This window comes from Electrophorus electricus, chromosome 19 (assembly GCF_013358815.1).
Source record: "Electrophorus electricus isolate fEleEle1 chromosome 19, fEleEle1.pri, whole genome shotgun sequence".
Lineage (NCBI taxonomy): Eukaryota > Metazoa > Chordata > Actinopteri > Gymnotiformes > Gymnotidae > Electrophorus > Electrophorus electricus.
The window spans coordinates 1,412,982-1,431,759 of NC_049553.1; the positions used below are offsets into that span (position 1 = coordinate 1,412,982).

Consider the following 18,778-nt stretch of genomic DNA (forward strand, 5'->3'; position numbering starts at 1 on the left):
GACACAGAATTCTTCTGTGGGGCATTCTTTAATAATTCAGCAGGATTTAGTTTAGCATGCTGCATGACACTTAGTGGCAGAAGACTTGGTGCTGGGTGAGCAGACGTCTGTGGCAGACATGAGTAAACAAAAACACAGCTCCTGACTCCTCAGGGGATAGAGCCCTCTCTCTTCTTCTCCCATGAAATCTCTCTTTTTATTACATACCATTTCTATTGTCTAGATTGTTTTATTCATATTTGTTGTTTAGTCTCTCCAAGGACGAAGTGTTATGCATACATGTTCTTACCATATTTCTCAAATAAAATGAACTTATCAAATCAATTCATTTAGTACTATTTTTCCACATTAGGGTTTTTGCTGCTCACACTTAATGGTGTAATCATTTGCAAGTATAGTGGGTCTCCGACCTATCTCACAATAGCATCAAAAATCAAAGAATAAAAATGTACTGTAAAAATGTTAACCTACTCCTTATCGTATGGATGAAAGCTACTACTGAATCCTTTCAAACATCTCACGTCAAAGCATGGAGACAGTTAGTATGAATTACTATTAACATTCTCTGGACCCCTGGCCAGTGCCGCTATACATTTTGCCTTGTTTTAATGGTTTCACAATGCACTTAAAAGATTTTTGTAATGGCCTGAGTGCCACAGGGAAAGGAGCAGGACGTACAGAATCACTCGACAGAGACAGACATTTATTGAGGAACATTGAACACATCGGCATTCACATCTAACACAAGCGGTGAACACAAACACAGGCATTGAGATGGTGGACGAAAGGCACAAACATGAACAATTACTGTGAACGTGAACAGAGGCAATGACCGACAACTAAGCGCATGCCTACATCCATTTAAATGCGGACAACATAACAAGACTAAACCAGGTGCAGGTGTGCTAAACATGGGTGTGGTTACAAACAAGACAAACAATTAACTCCCACTGCATGTGGCAGGCCGTACCACTTGACAGTGAGAGGGGTGTGTTCCGTGACAGTTTTTCAACCCATACCTTTAAAATTGTGTATCCTAATTCATAATCACATATATCAAAACATTAATAGATTTAACTTTAAAACTGTATATATATATATATATATATATATATATATATATATATATATATATATATATATATATATATATATATATATAAGCCTACTTTGCATATAAGTAGGCTTAAACACAGATAGTTTAAGCAATTAAAAACCCTGATAAATCTCTTTTTTTGAATATGGCTTAATCACAGTACACTCATAGTACAATAGGTGTCTGTCACAGGTTATACTATACGACTGAGTTGTTTTGAGACATACTTCCTAGGAATGCAAAAGCCCACTGCCTTAGATATAAAATGTATGATGAAGGATTTCACCATACGTTTTATTTAGCCCAGGGATTTTATTTTTGTCAGTACTGCCTAATGTGATAAGAATCACATTTTATTATCGTGGCGATAACCAGTGTATTTACCTAACACGGGTACCGTGGAGCTAATGTGCTGCTAAATAACAGTAAAAGGGTTCATTGGTTAGACTTAAACGCCCAATCAGATTGTGACCAGATTATAATTAAACTTTGTGCCATAGAGTGGCCATCTCATGGGATTTGTAGTTTTTAGCTGTTATTCATAACTCATTAATTCATCTTGTAAGATATTCCATGTATAATTAAAATAAATAGTTTTCTTGGCTTTAAGAAACTGTTTTGAAACTTGAAACAGTTGTGCCAAAGCCCAGGAAAAGACCTTGTAAGCCTGACTGGAACACCAAACAGACTCACAAACACACACCTGTATCTCTTAATGAGGAGTATGGCAGAGAACGATGGCAGCTTTGTCCTGCAGACATCACACCATCTGTTTTTGTGAGGTATCTAATGATTGTAATCATACAGATGTCAAACCTAACATTTTTATTAACTTTCTCAAACATAAAGTAAGGAGAATGAAAGAAAGAAACTGGGGATTGAATAGCTAACCCTAACCTTTGAGTCTGTGCTGCAGTAGATCTTGCCGCATTATTTTTAAAATTATTACATCTTTCCAAGGTTGTTTGGTGGAAATGCTATGCTTATTGAACCCTTAGTAAACCCTTATACTTATTGATGTTGGTTATGAGAGATTTAATATTCCAAAGTATTTCATTTATTTGGGTAAAATGTATACTTACCTAGAGTAATATTAGGTAAGGTTTATTTGAAGTAGGTTTAAACCATCTTGCTTATCCCATACTATAAGTTGATGTTAGCATTGTAATGTCTATATGGAGCAATATGTAATGTTAGCGATGAGAGTGCAGGATGTGAGTGCAGGAGGATTTTTAGAGATGATGTAAGGTGTTGAGCACCTGAACCAGGGGTGACACAAGGAGCAGAACATGGGCAGAGACAAATAGGTAATTCTGGAGCAGGGGTAACACCAGACACCAGACACATCAGACTGGACTTGGTGAGGAGCAGGAGCATTGCAACCCAAAAACTGGACAGGAGAACTACTACATCTTTGTCAATGCAGACTAACAAGATAAGACATTCCTTTTAGAAAAGGTGTAATTGCATCTGCATATGAATTCTATCTATGGATAGAATTGTCCAGCAAATCTAGGAAACTGAATTTTGTGTTATCAAGTTGCTACTAACCGCGCCACTCCCTGTATCCAACAAACAATTTCTGTCAGGTTTCATTGAAGACCACTGTTTTATCTTCCTCTTTCTCTTGTATATTTATGTTTTGTTTTTCTTGGGTGTATCATGTGATTTGTCACCATCGCAATTCATTACTTTTGCTTGTGTTATTTTATTTTATTTATTTTTTTGTCAGGGTGCGGCGGACCGTCAGGACTCATTGGCCACTGAGGAAAAGGAGAAGAATGCTCAGGTTCAGCTTGAGAAGGCCAAGGTACACTATAACTGTACAGACTCAAGACAGACAGCAGCTTGCTATGTCTTAGTCAGGTCTGTATTACTGGCCAATAGCTTGTCTTCTGTTCCTCTGTACAAGTTGAGTACCTCTACATTATTATGAAGTTATACAAATAAAGCTTGTGTAATTTGAGCTGAATATAACTACACAATCAGATTACTTTCCATTACTTTTTTTGCCTGCCACCCTTTGGAGAACCTGTAATTCTTGGTTGATAATAATACATATTTCATGAATCTTTGAGGTCATCAATAAGGTGGGGGATATAGAGAAAGAAAAATAAATAATAACACAAAACAACAATAATAACAAAATAAAATAAAAATATAAAAAGAACCAAATAAAGGAAACAAATAATAATAAAAATGAGTGTATACATATTTGGCATTCAACATTTATACATATGTCAATCTACAGATAATAACTGTTCTTAATACTATTATTTGATGTTTGTGTGTGGTGGTTTATGGAAAGATCAGATATGTGGAGTGGTTGTGTATGTATGAATTTTTAAGAGAACTGAGTCCAGCAGAAGATTACTAAATTCTGGTAATTGTTTGGAGGGCTTTTATTGTTCCTTAATGGGTGTAGTTGAATCTGAATTTGGAATATTACTGTAGGAATTTCATGAATGTTGACCAGGTCGAAATGAATTAGATTTTTTGTGTTTTTAGTGATCCATTGATATATAATCTATATGTAAGTTTTTCCAGTGAGTAAAGTTTAGTCTTCCTCGATTTCTAGTTCATCTGGGCTCTTTTTATGATGATAGTTAGTGCTATGAGAAGTATTCTGCTGTTTTCCTTTTTAATCTTACTTTGATAATTATATGTCTCCTAACAGACAGAGAGATAGGGGTAGTGGGATGGGCTCTACAGTACTGTGGTTAATTAACAGTACTGTATTGCATGAGTGTAGTTATCAGGGGTATGTAGTGAGCATATTTTGAAGTCTATGAATCCCATTTTAAATCATTTTTGTATGCAGTGTGTGAATGGTAGGGTACTCTTTGAATATTTTGGTACTGTATTAAGTGCAATACAGTCATGTTAAACAGGGAGGTGTTTGAGTATTAAGCTGATAAACAGTAAGTCTGAGATTTGGATTTCACTGGTTAGGTATTGGTCCATTTCCCTCCAAGGTTCGTCTGAGTGAATGGGCTTTATCCATTTGATGATGTACTGTAGGTGATTATTCGAAAAAAAGACTGAAAAGACTGCTTCAGTACCTCCATGCGTTTTAGATTTTTGTAACATGGTTAGTTTAATTCTTGGTGTTTGTTTTTCCAGTAAAATTTGGGGATAATGGAGTTTAAGCATTTAAGCTAGGCTAAAATGGGTTGAATAGGAGTAATTGAAAATAGTTATTATTGCTAATATTGTAATTTTGCAAATTCTGCCAATAAGGGATCATGTAAGGTTCATGCTACATTGAAGGTCATCAGTTATAATAGTAGCTCTGACAGCTGGGTAGAGACTTTAATACCCACATTTGATTAATACCCAAATATATGCTGTGTGACGTGGAGCAATTGTGAAGCAGACACACACGCTGAGAGGAGCGAGATTTATCAAGGACAAATCCAAAATCAGGGTCATATTCATGGTAGTCCGTAACAGATAAACGTCCAACACGAATTCTAGACATAACAAAGAAGATAACAATGAAACGAACACAAAAAACAGGATATAACACAACAGGATAGAACAAATACCACAGATAGATTAAATAAGACAGGGCTTAGTACATCCAACTAAGAACAGCAAACCTAAGAGAGGCTAGATTAACAACAGGCAGCGCAAACACGACAGATGCATGGAATCACAATGACCAGCAAGATGACTGAACAAACAAGGTATATTTACATGTACTAATGAGACCTAATAATGAATAGGTGATACAAATGAGACAGAGAAAACCAAAACCAGGACGGGAACAGGAATGGAACCAAAACAAGGGAGTAAAGAAAAGCATGAGACAGGATTACCATGATGACAGGATGCTGAGGAGGGGCCAATCGTGATTACTAACATTTATAACGTCTTGTTCAGTGAATTTAATATATCTGATGTCAAGTGAAAACCAATATTGTCTATGTTTAGTAATGTTTAATAGATGTTAGTAATGCATTACAAAGGCATTATTTGTTTTTAAAAAATGCTGTTTATACAGTCATGTTTATATTCACAGTTTCTAAATGCATGATGACTTCCTAAAAAATTTCAAATTCACACTCACTCATATGCATGGTAACATTAAGCAAAAGCAAGCAACAAACAGGTGAAAAAGGAGCTGAACCACCTCAACAATGAACTATGACACAATGAAACCCCGACAAGCAACTAAACTTTAATGACTGAATGGAACTGAAAGAACAGCATTAGGCTGAAGTAAATGTTTTATCACTCAAGAATACAGTGGAAACAAATTAGTAGCTTCCACTGCTTGAGTGTCATTCCAGCCAATTAAGATATTACTTAAGACAGCTTTTCCAACCATTCTGTATAACTGCTGCACATGAATAAAATACAAGAACAGGAACTAATGTAATTGTAACATGTTTACTTGACATTGGTTAACCATTATTAATGAAGTACCTCACTTGCCGTTCGTGTAATCAAATGCATTACTTAATGTTAATTAGTCAATATTTCATATGAAAACAGCATAAATTAATGCAGTGGTTATATGCTTAGTTAATATTAGTTCATTCTTTTTAATGTGTTACTTTTTGTCTTGTTCATGTTAGCTAATGCATTATTATGTTAGTTAGTCAACACTTAATGTAAAGTGTTACAGTTTATTTTTGTATTGACTGATTATACTCCTCAACCCATTTGGGGTTAATGTAACATCCCAAGTACAGATATAAATTTTTAAAGTGGATTGTACCGTCAGTGGATTGAGCCATGTGAGGTTCTAAAGGCAGAACCAATCAAATGGCACACATCTTAGCTGATAAACTCATATGGTGGTGCACATCTTAGCATGTAAGCTATGAGCTAAACAAGCTTAATACCAATAAGTAACACTATTCATTATTATGCATCCATAAACCCAAGCTTATAGACATGTACACACAGTATACCTAACAAGGCTAATGTTAATGATAGCAGTTAGTTAATAATCACAACGCTAATATGTGAACACTAACTAACTATAAATTTAACTCTGAACACTGACTGTAGTCCTAGTATATTGAAAATGAAAGTCAAGAATTACATGCTAGATAAATTTGCCCTTAGGTGCACAGACACACAACCAAAAGGATAAGCAAAGGGAGATCAGAGGTAGCAGGGTCAAGAACAGGCTCATTAACTTGTGTACTTGGAGATCTTATAAATATGGCTAATAGAAAATTTGACATACAGCAGGCATCGAATATTTAATATCTAAGTTGTGCTCAAGTTAGGACACACAAGTTATAGCCTATAAGAACTTTCTTTCATGTTCTGAGAGACAAAAGGTTTAAAATCGGGAACTAAATTTCAAAATAATTTTGTGAAATCATCAAGAATTTACTTTTAAATATGTCTAAATAGCCTAATTGTTTCAAACTTTTACCCACAGTCAAGTCAAGTCAAGTTTGGTTTATTTGTCACATACATAGTCATACACAATATAACTCGTAGTGAAATGGTTGAGAGTGCTCTGTCCAAACTGAGGAAAAAGAAAACAGGGGTGCATAGAGGAATATATATTCTATATATGTACAACAATGTATGTACATTATGTTTATATACACAATGTACAATGTATATGGTTGTGTATGTATGTATGTAGACAATGTACAATGTACATTGTGTACAATGTACAATGTACACAGAACGTGATACCAAATTTCACTAACACAAATTTTGCCCCATTACTTTTGGAGGTGTGATTTTCCTGTGAAAAAATCAGAGCAAAATCAGCAAAAGATGTTTTGCTCTGACTTCATAGCTTGCCTTTTGTTTGTTTGTTTGTAAACATTTGAACGCTAATAAGGCCCTTCTAGCTAAATGTGACAAATGACAAAAAACCCAACAGAAAACCCTAAACGTATCACCTAGACTTTGAATCTGACCAGCAGTTCCCTGTAGTTCCAGATTCCAGTCTCTGAAGTTTTTGAAGAGTCAGTGAACACCTCCATTAACATACTCCCTAAGGTGGGTTTTAATTAATTCACTGAACAGGGAGTGTGTTGTCCTATTTCAGTCAGCTTGCCCTTTTTCACCTTCTAAAATGAAGCAATTAACAGCTCGATTGCCACATTTGTCCTTGTTGTAAACATTAAATATTTTAGGTTGTGTGAGCTGTGAGTGAAAGCAATATGCTTGCATTTGTGCATGCACATTTACAGCAAAGACAGATGTACTACGTTTAAATTTACGGCATTTAGCAGACGCTCTTATCCAGAGCGACTTACAAAAGTGCTTTGTCATTTACTCAGAATACATCCTGGCCAGTGCAGTAAGTTAGAGTCCAATATACCAATGATCTAGAATACTGTAGAAATACAGGGACCACTGCTGATGCCTATAAGTACAAAATACATAAGGTCTCTCTTAAACAATGATAAGTGCAATAAACAATAAGTACTAAAGTTTGTTAGACCACATCAGTGTAATAAACAATACCCTACAATAAGTACTGATTTAGTTAGTCAATGTAGGAGAAGGGTCAGTGGTCATTTAAATATACCACAAATAGATGGGTCTTCAGTCTGCGTTTGAAGACTGCAAGGGACTCTGCTGTCTGGACAGCAAGTGGAAGTTCATTCCACCACCTTGGATCCAGGACAGAAAATAGTCTCCATGCTTGTCTTCCATGAGACCCAAAGCACGGTATTTCAAGTCGAGCCGTACTTGAGGTTCGAAGTATTCGAGGTACGAATCGAGCTTTGACCGTTAACCTCATGTATGAAGGGGCTGGTCCATTTTTGCCTTTGTAGGCAAGCATCAAGGTTTTAAATCTGATGTGTGCAGCTACTGGAAGCCAACGAAGGGAGCACAGCAGTGGAGTACCATGTACTAGTTGAACGGCTGGTGTGTTTTTCCACGTGTATATTGCTATGCATACAAAACCAAGGGCAATACACAATATTTTGACATTGTGCATGAAGGGACATAATACGGCATGTTGGTGATTCCTTAAAAGTATTTATTGTCATTTTCCTCCCTCAAAGTCATTAACATAAAGCATTTAATGGTGCTGCACTTGCTCACAAGTCTCTTTTACCTACCTGAACACATGCTCCCCTTTAACCTACAAACTCCAAGCTAGTTTCCTGAGTGAGGAAGAAGAGGCTGGACCATATGTCCATGGAGCATCAGGGGGTTAAGCCATACAGAGAAGAGACACTGGAGACAGTGGCACACTCTTGACTAGGGATGTAACTTCCTAATGATTTGTCACCTATGATGTAATTCAGGGTCACAGCAAGTGTAAATGTAAAATGTTTAATGATAAAATGATATGCTATAAATATACCATAAATCCTAACACAGGAGCTAGACATCTTAAAACCTACCTGGGCTGTTTTGTTGCTGTTGTTTTTCCATTGTTTAAATAAAAATTAAAGCCTGTTTGGACATTCAAAGCAATGTTTTGTTTTGTTTTCAGCTAAATTATTCGTCATCAATTTGTTTAAAAATAGACATGAACTTTGCATAAAATTTGTGATTTCTCCTTCATTCTAAATGCCTACCAGTGTACATTATAAATGAAATGCCATGTAACCCAGAATTTCACAGTAACTCATGATAAGGAATAAAGTTTAATTAAAATGACTGTTATTAATTTGTATTTAATACAACTACTGTTATTAAATTCCATTTCCAATTCCATTTTTCCAAGGTGAAAATATAATAATGTAGTCAAAATAAACAGGCTAACAGGAAGGTGGTTGAACATGGCTGTGAAAAGAAATGACATGGTCCTTCAGTGAGCAAAACTGAAAAAAAAAAAAGTAAGGGATTTAAAGCTTTTAGTGGTATGCCAAGGCAGATGCAGCACAAGTATAAGATTGCTCAGCAGTGTTTCTGTCTCAGTGCCCACTGCTATTCTAAGTTCACTCACCCCCACACTAACTTGTGTACAACTTCGTATACATTTACAGTGTATTTGGTCTTTGTTCATCACAGACTACTGAAAGCCTTCCTCTTTTCTCAACACTACTCTCCACCTTTTATGTCAGAATATATTTTTTTTCCAGAAAATAAAATGTTTCATAATTACATGTTGTGAATCAAGAAACTGTTTTACCATTTTGACTGTGTTTTGTCTGTTCCTTTTTGGCAGTATAAGCCTGTTGCATTTGCAGTGCGTACAAACTACACATACACTCCCGCCGATGATGACAACGTTCCTATACCAGGACATGGAGTTTCCTTTGAGGCTAAAGACTTCCTGCATGTCAAAGAAGTGAGGGAGCCGTAGACACCACCCAGCAGACCTCTTAAGGTCCTGTCGAGAGGTTTGGCCTGAAGTTATTGGCTTTAGTGAGATGCCATTACTAGTCATAAGCCATCTTGCTATTTTTCAGAAATTTAATAATGACTGGTGGATTGGCCGGCCAGTAAAAGAGGGAGGGGAGGTGGGCTTCATCCCGAGCCCAGTCAACCTGGAGACCATTCTCATCAGGAGAGAGGTGCACGCCAGGAAGGCAGCCAAAGCTCTAGCCAAGTACACAACCTGTTCCTTACAAAGCATTCCATCCAATATGGCAAGCACCTTGACAAATTGGATAGATGTGAAAGCATTTGCATAGGAATATAAAGATTTAAGTTGACATACTGGCGATATCTGCAGAGGGTTCGAATTTATCGTGACAAAATCGCCCATTTTTCTTTTCAGCAAAGCAGCTAGTGCTGCCAAAGATGATATGAACTCGAAGAAAATCACACCTCCTACAACAGGCGAGTTCAAATGAATCAGTGGGCAAGGTCAACTCACTGGAGGCCACAGCATTATAGCCTTATGCCATATCCATTAATGTGCTAATTAGATTAGATCAAACATCATTACTTCATCATGTTTGCCTCACTCTTCATTAACAATTCTAATAACATTAAATAACACAGATTGTGGATTTAAATAGGGCAAATATATGAGAAAATGAGCCACATTACTATTTTATATTCTGGCACCAAATGTCATTTTTATTCTCTCCGACATCACAGTTCAGCAAGTAAAGAAGAAATCGGTAAGTAAATATGTGAAGGCATATTTGGTAGACTGTGATACAGCATAGTACTTGCAGCATACACACCCACACACACACACACACACACACACACACACACACACACACACACACACACACACACACACAGTCATCTTAATTAATAACATTAAAACATTCAGAGTTCAAAGCATAATTTTCCTGCACTTCCCCCTTCCTGCAGGGGGAGCTTTTAGCAGCATATGATGTAGTGCCTTCTATGCGTCCTGTTGTTCTGATGGGACCTTCTCTCAAGGGCTATGAGGTAACAGCCCGTTTACCATTATCACCAGGGAGTGGTCAGAACCCTCTCAGTTCTTGATTTTTGGCTTCTTCTTTTTTTTTTTTTTGTTAAGGGCATTAACAGACATAATCTTTATTTTCCCTCAAACCAAACTGTTGTTGATACAGTTTGAAAGTATATGGTGTGTTTTTAATTAACACATTATTTGTCATAACATCTTAATTATTTCATACTTTGTATTAACACATTCCTGATTATGAGCATGCCATAATACAACAGTAATTAAAATAGAATACGTAACACTTTTTACAAAAGAGTTCTATATTAACTACAGCAACAAAGAATAACTGTGGACCTCAAAGAATCAAGACAGTGACTTCTGTCACTCCACATCTGGGCATAACAGTGATTTTACAAGCACGGTCTACCACACCCCCTGCTGTTTAGCTCCCTAATTTCAATCTACCTTCTGAGGATCTGTCAGTGCTTATGGCCAGATTATGTAGTGATTAAAGGCTCACTCAAACTCCTTCCCTCCTCCTGTTTTTGCAGGTTACTGACATGATGCAAAAGGCTCTCTTTGATTTTTTAAAACACAGATTTGAAGGCAGGTATGTATTCACTTTAGACCACATAAAATAGGACAAACTAATCAAACAGAAATCTTTGTTATTAGGTTCTTTATATTTATAGTGTCATTAAATGCCACTTCCCTCACATAAGTCTTTTTTCTTAATAGAATTACCATTACTCGGGTTACGGCAGATATCGCCCTTGCTAAACGGTCAATTCTGAACAATCCCAACAAACATGCTATAATAGACCGCTCCAACACACGCTCCAGTCTAGGTAATACTTCATTTTAAACTCATCTTTTTTTCCATTTGTGCACAGATTTCAGGTGCTATCTGTACAGGACAAATGTACTGATTCTCATCGTAAAAGTGAATTGATGAGTGTAATGTAACAACAAGGGTGTTTACCAAGTTCAGATTTACCAATCACTTTATTAAAAGATTTATTATTTGTCCATATTCCCTTAAATTGCCATTTAACATTTTGGTAAAACAAGACTATATGGATTAAATGTTTGGGGCATGGACCCTTTGAGTAGTAAGCAACAGAATTTTATGACTTTTCCCACTTACAGAGAAAAGTCTGTCTACCGATGCTTTGGAAAATACCTAAATAGCAATTTTCTCTTTAATTGGGATTATGAAGTATGCAGCTGCCAGCTGCTGTTGGCCATATTGTTAGGGAGATCTGATTGGTTGTCTCCACTCTGTCCCACACATTGCTCTCTTGACTCAGATACTGCTGGTACGTATTGCTCCCAAATCCATTTCTGTTAGATTCAGCACATCTTTTCCACTTGTGCTAGAGAACACTCCTAACCACAGGATTCCAGTATATACTTTGGCCTTCTCAGCAACAAGAAGGCAAACGATCGTCATTATTTTGAGATGTTTGTGTAGAGAAAACACAGTATTATGACAGACAGTATTATGTTGTTCAGAGTCAGCCAAGGGAATTTTATTTTATAATTTAATAACATTTTAATGGTGGGTGTTTTGTTTCAACTGAGTACTTCTGCAGTGATTCAAACACATCTGTTATGATCTTATGGTTACTGAGCTTTAAGAAACCCCTTTTCGTTTATTTTCATTGTCTGTCCAAAAAAGGCTGTTAGATGTTTTGCGTAAATACTCTTTAGGCATATTAAGTGAATACTGTTTTGACAGTAAGTTGCTTGTTTGAACTTGCTCTCTGTGTTCCTGCAGCTCAGATCCAGGGTGAGGTAGAGAGGATCTTTGAGCTTGCTCGAAGTCTGCAGCTGGTGATTCTAGATGCAGATACTATAAACCACCCCATCCAGCTCAGCAAGACCTCCCTGGCCCCCATTCTTGTCTACGTCAAAATCTCCTCCCCCAAGGTTAAAGCTCACAGTCACAGGGTCCTAACACATACCCATTCAATCACCTTTTACCTAGCAATTCAGTACTATGACCAATTACCATGAGCAAAGCTCCTTATAGTATATTTAAGTGCTTACATAGATACAGTAATTACTGCCTATTCATTGTTGTCATCAAAAACTATTACTGTCTTGTTTTATATGTGTTATGTGTATATTGGCAACCCACAGTGATACATAAACTATATAGGTTTAAAAACATCTAGCTCACTTGGTAGAACTTCCCCACATGTAATCTCAAACTTAGAACTATGCAAGACGTTCCTGATAAGTGCATCTGCCAAATGCTCCAGAAAATGTCAGTTTCAAAAGGCAGAGTACACAGAGTGTTGTGGTCTTACTTTACATGATCTCGTTTTCTTCCAGCCATCCCCTGTTTATTTTTCCTTTCCTTTCTTTTACCTTTTTCTGATGCTTCAGGTTCTCACCAGGTTGATAAAGACCAGGGGAAAGACTCAGACCAAACATCTCAATGTTCAGATGGTGGCTGCAGATAAACTTGCCCAGTGCCCTAATGTAAGAGTGCAGTCTACTACATGTTCTAACATGTAGTACATTTAATTACATCTTTTAAGATCAAAATATATCTTTCACATATTTTGAGAAATCAAATTAAATCTGATGTTTGCATTTGGAATGACAACCTGGATGTCCTTGTTTTTGGGTTGCTCTTATTTCCTTGTCCCCTTATCTGAGGCGCGCTTCAGGCTTTATTCAGAGACTGGCTTGATCTGATTATCAAAAAATTTGTATTTTTAAAATTGCTTTGTGTTGCTCCACGCCATGGGACCGTGGAGGCAGGGAGTGACATAGATTCACCTCTTCTCTGTTTCTCCGTGATCCATATAGTAAATTCATACAAATTGTGTGTGTATTAAGTTTCACATCATTACTGACACTACTCATTGCTTTTTTATCTTTTAGGAAATGTTTGATGTTATCTTAGATGAGAACCAGCTTTCAGATGCCTGTGAACACATAGCTGAATTCCTGGAGGCTTACTGGAGGGCCACCCATCCCCCAGAAATGGAGCCAGCCAAGCCGCTGATGGAGAACCTGGCAGAGAACACACACCCCACCAGCTCCACACCTGCTAAGGTACACCCACACACACACCCAAACAAACGCACAAAATACTTCTGCATAGACATGGGTTTAGCAAATTATACCACTCATAGCAGCCATAAATATTGTGTTCTTTTCTGTGTCATATTTGACAATATTGCCTCACTATTTTCTGTCTGTTTTGTTTGATACATTTTGTTTATTATTTAAGTGTAATGGTTGAGAACAGTGTAGCTCTTGGTGCCTACCTCTAGCATAAGTGATGTGCTTATTCGTGACATTACTGTATGATGTTTCTCCCTTACCACTTTCATAGAAGACAGATTTGAGATAGAAGAACCTTTGGTGAGTGAGGTAGACATGGTTGGTGTGTTGCAGTAAATGGCCTCAGAGCATAAATGGTGCATTTTTACACAGTAGTCAAAGCTGCTTGTTAGCTGTTCTGTTGGCAATGCTATAGTAGAAAGACTGTAGTATTTAACAGTTAATATTTAATAGTGTGTGTATATATATATATGTTGTCCATTTCCATAGGTTCCATCCAGTCAAATAGAGCTGATAAAGAAGTCAGGCATTAAACACATTTAAAACATTTATTAATGTTCTTATATATATTTTATATATAAATGTTTTAAATGTGCTCAATACCTGACTTCCTTATAAGCCCTACCTGACTGGATGGAATCTATGGATTCCCATGTGCAACAAATGGATTAAATGAGATATCGATTAACATTTTGCACATGTTCTGTTTTGGTTTTCAGGTTATGCATGTTCCTGCCTTATTAGCCATACCACCTGTGTGTGACTTTTTCAGTTATTGATGTTATGTTGGGTTTGTTTCATTTTTGTTTGTAAACTAGTTTTTAGTTTTCCTGTGTTTCATTAAGTCTTTATTTTGAAACTCACATTTGCTTCCCGTTTTTTTGCACACTCTTCGCCCGTGACAGTAATGCTCAGTGTCCCCAGAAAGAATGGCTGTGACTGTCCACGCTACTTGTCTCTGCCAAATATCGACGTGTTACCTCTGTGCACTCTAACATTGAGCTAGCTTGGGAAGTTAAGTAACCATCCCTCTCATAATGAAAGCCAAGCAGATGAAAAGATGTTTGTGTAAAACATTTGTGGAATCAGAGCAAAAAAATAACCTTTCAGTGATACTCGAATCCAATCCAACGTTCGATTTCTATTTTGATAGAAGGCCACAACCCACATGCTCAAATGCACAAACACCCTGTCCCTTGTCATCCTGTCCAACAGAGACCTTGGTTCATTTATAGTTCCTCCAACCATTTTGTATTCATGCCTTGATTGGGAAATTACTGCCCAGAGGAAGGGACCCAGTGTGATTCAATAACTTGGTGAAGTCCGACAAAAAAATACCGTGAACATGGCGGAACTAAACACACTCAAGACAAAAATGCAGACATATTATCCATGACCTCATGGTTAAGGCAGGCATAGTACCTGTTGTATCATTGTATCAATCCACTCCAGAGGCAACTTCCTTCAAATGAACAAATCTTATTATGCAACATTTTAACAAAAAAGGAAAACCTTAGCAGACATTACTTTCAGGACGGCCATCAGTGTCATCATGCATCATAACTATGCAACTATGCAGTATGCAATAAATGCATATTTGCTTATTAAACAGAATTGGTCCCGGACTAGCAGCAGACCTACCTAACAAATTTTGAACCTTTCAAAATACACTGTTGGGCACAAAGGTCTTTTTAAAATCACCACAAATACATTGACCCTGGGCTACTGAAGATTTTACATTCAGCTCACTGATACGAAGCTTCAAGTTCACTGTTGACATTTTGGATGAGACAAACTAGTGGAGCCTTACCACTACACTGAACTAGTACCAACCCTTTAAAACCAATTATAAATTATATCCCTAAAGCACAATTAAGAAAATGGCTACTGAAACAACTCAAACAATTCTGTCTAATAGGTGCATTATTATGGCTATTATACTTGGAAAAAGTTATACCGCCACACTTCAGGTGCCTTGCTACCTACATGTGTGTTCTGACTTGTTCACGTACCAGCTGCTCCCCACTTGGCCAGTCTGGAAGAGCCCTCACTCCAGTGTAATTTCAGTGTTGAAGCCCCAAAAATAAGTGCTTTGAATCAATGTCAGTTTACTGTCACATGCTATAAAATCCTTCTGTACATGTCATGATGGTTAACTATAAATGATGTACCATATAACGTAGCTAGGCAGACAAAAAATAACTAGCCTTTGTTTTTCATTTAAATAACTTTTAAATTCTTACTTTTTAATATATAAAATTTTTCTATTATTTTCATACTCAATTTGAATAAAGAAAGTTACCATTTTTATAGGAGGGAACTGTACAACCCACCTTTGAAAAAATGCAGCGTTAACTATATCTTAACACTAACCTCATGTTTTTAAATCATGACATCAGGATGAACCACAAAGCAAGAAGCCACTGGCTAACAAAAGGAAAGAATCTCAGGAGAGTCAGGGGAAGCAGCTGCCTCGGGATGAAGAGCAGAGAGAAGATGAGGAGGGGAGGGAGGAAGAGGCAGTGGAGGATGAGAGGCTCCTGGGGAATGAGCCAAAGAGACCACAGCATAGCCAACACCATCATCACCACCACCAACACCACCATCACCACCACCGCCGGCATTTCAATATGAACCGCATCGAGTACTACAACCACCAACCTTCCCACCTGCCATCTACACACATGGAGCTGATGCCCAGTAAGGACTCTGTGTACACAGAGCCTCGGCGCCAGCGCCTACCACTGGACAAGAACAAACTGGACCAAACTAAAATGTACCACAACAGGACTACAATCCACAGACCCAACAACAACCAGCACCATAACTACCACCATCGCCATCATCATCATCACCGTGAGACCCCAGACATCCACAGTGATCTCTCCCCTCGTGGACAGGATTATGAGCTGAAGCACAACAAGCACACCAGGCAAAACAGACACCAAGGCCAACTACAGTCCCACCAGGAACAACTGATAAGGTCGCTACGCTTCCACCATGAACATCTGCCCCTCTCTCACCACCACAAACTGCCACTACAGACACAGCATGTACAGCACTATACACTCCCTCATAACCACTACCACTGCCCTGGTCGAGAGCAGGACCGAGACAGGAACTGGGAGAAGGACAGAGACAGATGTGTACAGACTGGGACCTGGACCGCCGATATATACGTTCGCCACTAAATGATGATTTGCACTGTGTTACTTCTGATAAGTGAAATGTAGGTGTAATGCCAATACCTATACTGTTGCCATGCACAAAACATTACAAATTAGATTTACTTAAGCCTTTCTACACAGTTAGGTGCAATAAGTAAATTACTTGAAAAACTACGTATTTCAAATAAGATAAAAAATATCTGATTTATATTGCTCTTAATAGTCTTTTACATGGTATAGTTTATTTTCTTTCCAGAAAGTTTTTAATTAGTTTATTACTAGGATAATAGTTCTTGGCAGAATCTTTAGTTGGCAAAAGCCTGAAAAAAGAATCTTCAAGAGGTGGCTAACATTTTGAATGAAATATTTTGGGGCATTTCTGTGTTGGATGTTGTTACAAAAATAGCCAAACTTGGTGGTAAAGAATTCTAATTGTTCATTTTTAAATATTTTGTTATTTCTCTTGGCGCATAAAATGAAAAACAATTCTGAAATTTGTTCAAATTATTTTTGTTAACATTCAAATTTAAGCTAGCTGGTTGCTAAACCACATTCAAAAATGTTTAGAAGGGGTTACTAAAATTATATTTTGAATGTGAAATCTTGGAAACCTATTTATTTTTAATGTTAATGTTTATCATGTAATACATTTTAATATATACTTGGTGGATACGATCATCAAAGCCTTACATACACTTTCTAAATCAGAATGCTATGCAAAGAAGAATGTGAGCAGGACACTTTGGGACTCATCTCAGTATTATTGCATTGCTACACAGGTTATGCTAAACCCAGAAAAAATTTGATCACCACCACATCTAGAACTAGTGAACATTGTTTTATAGCAAGCATATTCATTTATAAATGCTCACAATATAATGTAATTATAAGTGCTGTATATAGGGCTACATTGTCTTTATCTGGCTAATTTGTTGTAAAGCCTGTTTATCTTTACAGCGGTATTTGTGCATTTTTGCGTTTCTTCTTTTGTGACTCTGGTGTTAACTGTCATTTACCAATGTGCACTGCCTGGCTTAAATGAGGTGTTTTTCTACCACAGCTTGGATAATTTTGTCCATATCTAGTTCTGAGCAGTAAATCCAGTAAACTAGGTGACACATTTACAAATTTCTAACTGCTCCTGTGTGTAGCATTATTTTGTATGTATGTTACATCATGTCTATCACTACTATGCAGTAAAAAACACACAAGCAAACATAAGCAACAACAACAACAAAACCCAAACCTGGGGGGTATTCCAGAAAGTGGGTTTAGCAACTAACCCGGATCTGTTAAATGTGTGTTAACTCTGAGTTTCCATTCCAAAAACTGTGCTCAGAATAAGTGTAGATTAATTGCTATGGCAACATACACTGTGAAGCTAACCTGCTATATAGCAGGTTTACTAGAGCTAAACCAGTTAAGTGTCAGAACATCGGCTGAATCCGGAACGTTCCTATTTATTTAAATTTTAATGAATGAATGTTGTGACTCAAATTATTGATTACAATGAGTAATGATATCAAATTATGACAAGTAATTAGACCTTTTTTTGATGATGTTTACCACTAACATACCGATTCAACCCAATCAATCTTTTGAATATTCTACACCATAGCATTTCACATCAGCACGGTGGATTCGCCCTTGATTTAATTACAAACTGTATGCAATTCTATTCTATTTATTTGTAATTGTTTTTTATGTCATTATTTTTCTTTGAAAAGAGGTCAGTGAATATTACTCTAGGGAGGTTTGCCTTGCCACTGTCGCCCTTGGCTTGCTCACTGTGGGCTTGGAGTCAAACATGTATAAAGCTGCTGTGGCGATCGCTGTTGTAAAAAGTGCTATAGAAATAAATTTGACAATTTGACATAACGTAGGGTATGTCCTTTTGACATCGTTTGTTGGTCTTTTAATTAAAAAGGATCAGTCAGCTTAATCAGATGTTTTCCTGGGCATAAACGTGAAACTCAGCAATTGCTCATTAGTAGTAAATGTATGTGAATTGAAATTTAATACCATTAATTTGCAGGCCATTACAAAATGTATTCTTGCAATTCAAGGCTTTATTTCACAATATACCTGCTTTCTCTACTATCAATAGCAGTTAATAATAGTTAATTGTTATATTAATTATAAATAATA

General features: G+C 37.0%; 1 protein-coding gene across 4 annotated transcripts in view; it reads left to right on the forward strand.

Annotated features, from left to right (window-relative positions):
• The window catches only part of cacnb2b (calcium channel, voltage-dependent, beta 2b), a 34,788-nt gene extending 16,260 nt beyond the window's left edge, over positions 1 to 18,528 (forward strand). For 2 of the 4 annotated variants that reach the window (XM_027014552.2, XM_027014569.2), the window contains exons 2-14: positions 2,829 to 2,906; positions 9,213 to 9,335; positions 9,457 to 9,596; positions 9,768 to 9,829; positions 10,094 to 10,116; positions 10,319 to 10,399; positions 10,931 to 10,989; positions 11,118 to 11,227; positions 11,690 to 11,698; positions 12,160 to 12,311; positions 12,774 to 12,869; positions 13,278 to 13,451; positions 15,863 to 18,528. In XM_027014552.2, the coding sequence (XP_026870353.2) occupies positions 2,829 to 2,906; positions 9,213 to 9,335; positions 9,457 to 9,596; positions 9,768 to 9,829; positions 10,094 to 10,116; positions 10,319 to 10,399; positions 10,931 to 10,989; positions 11,118 to 11,227; positions 11,690 to 11,698; positions 12,160 to 12,311; positions 12,774 to 12,869; positions 13,278 to 13,451; positions 15,863 to 16,654 (1,899 nt within the window). In that variant the 3' untranslated portion in view covers positions 16,655 to 18,528. The remainder of the gene's footprint in view (positions 1 to 2,828; positions 2,907 to 9,212; positions 9,336 to 9,456; positions 9,597 to 9,767; positions 9,830 to 10,093; positions 10,117 to 10,318; positions 10,400 to 10,930; positions 10,990 to 11,117; positions 11,228 to 11,689; positions 11,699 to 12,159; positions 12,312 to 12,773; positions 12,870 to 13,277; positions 13,452 to 15,862) is intronic. The other 2 variants (XM_027014560.2, XM_027014577.2) reach the window with 1 other exon arrangement.
• The last annotated feature ends 250 nt before the right edge of the window (positions 18,529 to 18,778 follow it).